Below are 5774 nucleotides of genomic sequence, written 5' to 3' on the forward strand. Positions count from 1 at the left end.
AAACAAAGCCCAGGGAGGACACTATACAACGTACCGCAGTAGAGAGTCCCATCAAAAGCTGCATGCACATTGACTGCAGTAATTAAAAATCTACTTGATTTTGACATTTAGGAGAAAGAGAACCAAACCACCATGGACCAGCAAGCACGTGATATTTCCCCTACACTCCTGCTACAGCCACGTGACTCCATGAGAGGTGCTTGCCAAGCTGGGTTCTTTTTTTGTTTTTTGTTTTGGTTTACTTTTAAAGTTAATAATATTCGAAAAGGGTAATGACAGCAACTCAAACCCCATTAATTTTTCATCATCTTTATCCAGAAAAAAGAAATTGTAAAAGGATACAGCTTTTGCCTCTATTGTAGCACTTTTAGTAGCTCCTCAACGTGCTCTCTCCCTCGTGGCTTTCAAATACCTCGAAATCAATGACTCAATGCCCCCACCATAGACTCTGTCCCTGCCTCACATTTTCTCACTTCCTCCACTCCACTCTGTTGAATTTTTAATAATTTAAGGCCTAAGCAAGAGTTATTTGACGTACTTTCTGACACAATCCACCACTGTTTTCCATGTCACAAATACGAACCAAGAACACCCAACCATAGACTTAGCCCTTAGTTAAATTCTATTTCTATCTTCTCAAAGAGGGAATAATATTGATGCTTTGATTGAATCTATTGTAGTTTTTCCTCAGCGCCAGCTCTTCAGTGAGACGTCACACCCTCTTATCTCTCTCCCTTTCACTTGAATTAAATATCTTTCTCTTTCACTGAGTTCAAGAGCTGCGCACTACCCTACAAAACTTGATCACTACATGATATCTTTAACCGGACTCATATACTGTGTTCTGGCTTTTCTGTGATCTTTCATTGATTAAGAGCTGCAAATGCAGCTGGGTTTATCCTTGTTTTCTTTTTCTGATGGGGAAGAAAGGAGGCTCGTCATGGTTGACCGCTGTGAAAAGGGCATTCAGATCTCCTAATAAAGAGGACGACTTAGAAAAGGTCTTGTTTTTATGTGTATCTTTCTTCTTGTTGAAAGGGAATATCTTTTGGTTACCACTTACCTCGCAGATCAGTATATGGCGGTTTTCTAATATTTTTTCTTGTGCAGAAAAGAGAGAAACGACGGTGGATTTTCAGAAAGCCAACAAATCAACAAGAAACAGTGACACAGCAAAATCAACAAGAACCGAGTAATACTACGGCCCATGTATCAGTTTCGACTGAGCAAACGCATGCACTTGCTATGGCGGTGGCCACTGCCGAGGCTGCAATGGCCACGGCTCAGGCGGCGGTAGAGGTGGCTCGGCTTTCTAGGCCTACTTATCAAGCTAGAGAACATTATGCTGCTATTGTTATACAAACGGCTTTTAGGGGATACTTGGTAAGTGAATAAATAGATCTAAAAACCTCTGCTTCTCTCCCCAGATTGTAAAAAAAATCTGAGAAACTGCAATTTTGAATGATTTGCTTTGTTTTTGTGTGCTTAAAGGCAAGAAGAGCTCTTCGAGCGCTTAAAGGGCTAGTGAAATTGCAGGCTTTGGTGAGGGGTCACAATGTGAGAAAGCAAGCTAAGATGACCCTTAAATGCATGCAAGCTCTGGTTAGAGTTCAGGCTCGGATACTGGATCAACGCGTGAGGCTCTCCCATGACGGCAGTAGAAAGTCAACATTCAGTGACACCACTAGCGTATTTGATTCGCGGCACCTTCAAGACATCTCGGACAGAAAATCCATGGTGAGTTTCATTGGAAAAGCAACATCCTTCTCTTCAAGATAAAATTCTTAAAAGCAGTCAAAAACTTCGTGTTCGTCTTCGTTACAAACTTAAGTGGCTTTGATTTTTATGGTTTTACTTTGAATCAGTACTTTTCTTCCTTACCTTGGTTTCAAATAAAAGTACTGGGAGTAAGTAAGTACCTTTGGCTTAGACGAAGGCTAAAAATATTAAAACAATGCTTCCAAACTCTTATTCTAACGACTTTTGACTGTTACTTGTCATGCATCACAGTCGAGAGAGGGAAGTAGCGTTGCAGATGATTGGGACGAACGGCCTCACACTGTCGAGGAAGTAAAAGCCATGTTACAACACAGAAAAGAAGCTGCAATGAAGCGTGACAAGAATTCATCCCAGGCTTTCTCTCAACAGGTTTAATTTTACTAACTTTCTCTCTTTTTTTCTGTTACTTTTCTCTGTTTCATTCAACCTCTACATGAGCTTAAACTAGTGCAATTTTTACAACTCTCAATTAAAAAGATATGGAGAAATGGTAGAAGCCCTTCAATGGGCAACGAAGATGAGCTTGAAGAGAGACCAAAATGGCTTGACCGGTGGATGGCTGCAAAACCATGGGAGACCAGAGCAAGAGCTTCAACTGACCAGAGAGACCCCATCAAGACCGTCGAAATGGATACCTCCCAGCCTTATTCATATTTAGCTCCCAATCTTAGAAGGTCAAATCCCAATTACCACCAACATCAGCAGCATCAACAACAACAACAACGACAAAGACCCAATTCACCTCTCCATAGATCTCACCAAAATCAGCACCACCATTCCCCTGTAACGCCCTCACCATCTAAAACTAGGCCTCTTCAAGTACGATCAGCCAGCCCTCGTTGTGGGAGGGAAGACAAAAGCTTCCACACATCTCAAACACCTAGCTTAAGGTCCACCTACTATTACAATGGCCGAGTTGGATCAACATCAACAAGCTCTGCTAGTGCTAATGTTGGCCCCACAGTACCAAATTACATGGCTGCAACAGAGTCAGCTAAAGCTCGGGTTCGGTCTCAGAGTGCTCCGAGGCAGAGACCGTCGACGCCGGAGAGGGAAAGAGGAGGTGGGTCTGCGGCGAAGAAAAGGCTTTCTTTCCCAGTTCCGGATCCTTATGGTGGTGGAATGGTGTACGGAAGTTATGGCCATAATAGCTTGAGGAGTCCGAGCTTTAAGAGCGTTACCTGTTCACATTTGGCTGGAGTGGAACAACAGTCTAACTATTCATCTTGTTACACTGAGAGCTTCGGTGGTGAGATTTCTCCTTCTTCAACTAGTGATCTAAGAAGATGGCTGAGGTAATTAATAAGCTTTGAAGATCAAGTTAAATGACACTTGTTAGTTTTCATTTTCTTAATTTATTAGTTTGTGATTGTGATTTAGTTGTAGCTTTCAGACCCCACCAAAACGATTGGGTTTAGTCTTTTAGAAATTGTTGCTTTTGTGACAGAAAACTCACACATCTTCACCAATCATTAGCATCATCATTAGTTTTTCTTCTTAAAGAGAAGAACTACTATATATTAATTAGTTTTCACTAATCATTTTTTTTAGTTTGAGATTGTGATTAAGATGTAGTTCTCTGACCTCCCCACAAGACCAGTAGATTTTTCAAGTCTTTATATATATAGAGATTGTTTCCTTTTGTGAATGACACTCCCCTTTGTTATTATTATTGTTATTATAATGTTTTTCATAAGAATTATTGATCGTAGCTTTTTTCGTTTCTTTCTAAAGGCCTTATCTTTTACCATGATCATATGCCGCTGTTCGCAGCTTTGGGTGACACCAATAAAAGAACTGACTACACAGGACCCCACGATTCTTTCTTATCACCAAAGTCTCTTTCTTCACAGAAATTCATAATGATAGGGCCACCAACCTTAGCACAGTGCAATTTAGTAATGGCACTAATACTGGACCTTATCTGCCTCTGGCCCTCTCTGTCTAGTATGAATAGTACGCCTTTGTAACTGTAGCTATCTGTAGAGCGTACTTGAATGGTAACTAATAGAGAAAATCATTGGAAATTGAGATTAAATGCCCTTTTAAAAGTTGTATCCCACTCCAAGTCCAACTAAAAATAATTTACTGGAGCTTGGAGGAGTTGTGTTTTCCAAGTTAATTTAAAGATAATAATTGAAAATAATAATAGAGAATAATCCGGTGCCTTTGCAGCTAGCATTTAGAATAAGTGTTATGTTAGTGTTCAAGAAGAAAAGTCAATTGAATTTTGCCAAAAGGAAAATCCAACCAACAAACACCAAAGGCAAATTCATCAATCTTTGACTGTGTTGCATGTAGACCTTAAAAGTCATATGAAATTAATGGACCTGCTAAGAAGTTCATTGATTAATTATTCAAATATAAAAGCTTCAATAAATCTCTACGATATATTCCACAGAATTTTTAAATGAGACATCTAATTATGTGGTACATTTATTATTTAGGCTTTAGACATGGGTTGTCTAGTTTTCTTTTGTGCAAAGGTTTTCTTCTACGAAATTAGATGAGTGACAATTTATTTTATTCGTTACTTTGTTTCTAAAATTAAGATTTCGAGGAGCGCATTTTGTCAAATAATGCCTATATCGAAAATTATATCATTTTTTAAAAGAACCAATTTGGTACTCTAATTGAATCCCTTGTACACTTACTTTATATCTTGAGCTCAAATAGCTTCTTAGTGATTTTTATTTTATAAGATTATTGTTGAACCATTTTTTTTTATCATTCTTATTATTAAAAAAATAAAAAGAAGAATGAAAAAAAGAATCGGTTAGAAAAAAAAAAGAGAGAAGAGAAAAGAAAAAGAAAAAGAATAATTCAAATTTTCTCTCCACTAACCAATAACTTCTCACCACTAATCACTCCCCACTCTTCTTTACTCCACTTCTTTCATTATCTGACCGAGAAGAAAACTCTCTCAATTGAGAGAGATTACGATTAAAAAATACAGTTAGACAAAAATATAGAGAAAGTTAGTTTTCATCTTCATTTCTACAAAGTACGTATTTAGGGTTTGCTCTTAATTTCTTATCTTTATTTTAAACATCTTTCTTTTCCAATGGATTTTTTTTATTTTGTCTTTGGTTTACTCTGACATAGGTTTTATAAGCCACAAAGGCTTTATAAGCTACAAAAAGTCTTTAAAAGTGAGATATAACGATCTTTTGTCTTCAAAAGTGAGATATTACGATATAATCAAAGAGGAAATGAGAAAATCTTATTTTTACATGTTGTTATGCTGCTCAAATTCACTTAAGATCAAAAATGAATTTTCATATTTGTCATGATCTACTTTGTTCTAGGTTTTTTAAGCTATAAAAGGTCTTCAAAAGTAAAATATAGTCATGAATCATAAAATTCTTCTGGTTATGCTCTCAAATTAAAATAAGAGTACAAGCAAATTTTCTTTAATTTTATAAATCTCAACGTTGGTATAATAACATACATCAACAATTCGGTTCAACATGGATGTTTACATAAAAAAAAAAATCCAAAACGCTAATTCAGACAAAAAATTATATGCCCAAAAAAAAAAAAATTCATATTCGCATAATGTATATGCTATATCATATATGCCTAACTAGAACTAAATATGATGATTACACATATATTCAAACGTGGCATTCAAGCCTAAGAGAAGAAGAAAAAAGTTTGAAATATATGAAATTTATCATATTTATATTACATATCAATGTATGCATATATATATATATATGGATGCGTGTATTTTTTTACTACTTATAAATAGTTACTTTAATATTAATTATTAGATTAAGATTAATGAACTATATTTATAGTTGTTAATTAATATTTCTAAAAATAAATTTTCATTTTTTCAAATTTTTGGAAGGGTTACCTGATAAAAAATATGTATTTATGATGAAAATATAATATTGTAAACTTTTTCATTTTTCAAATGTATGTAAATTTCTAAATATAGTTAGTGTCTTTCTTTGATTGGAAATAACATTAATTATGACAAAAAAAAC

At 35.8% G+C, this 5774-nt stretch overlaps 1 protein-coding gene across 1 annotated transcript; it reads left to right on the forward strand.

The window, feature by feature from the left end:
* The first annotated feature begins 379 nt into the window (after nt 1-379).
* On the forward strand, nt 380-3430 carry LOC133797423 (protein IQ-DOMAIN 17-like). Its single transcript, XM_062235319.1, has 5 exons — nt 380-1001; nt 1111-1383; nt 1492-1737; nt 2011-2148; nt 2257-3430. The coding sequence occupies exons 1-5, from the start codon at nt 918-920 to the stop codon at nt 3076-3078; spliced, it is 1563 nt and encodes a 520-aa protein (XP_062091303.1). The 5' UTR covers nt 380-917; the 3' UTR covers nt 3079-3430.
* Nucleotides 3431-5774: the final 2344 nt, after the last annotated feature.

Source organism: Humulus lupulus, chromosome 8 (assembly GCF_963169125.1).
Source record: "Humulus lupulus chromosome 8, drHumLupu1.1, whole genome shotgun sequence".
NCBI classification, from domain to species: domain Eukaryota; kingdom Viridiplantae; phylum Streptophyta; class Magnoliopsida; order Rosales; family Cannabaceae; genus Humulus; species Humulus lupulus.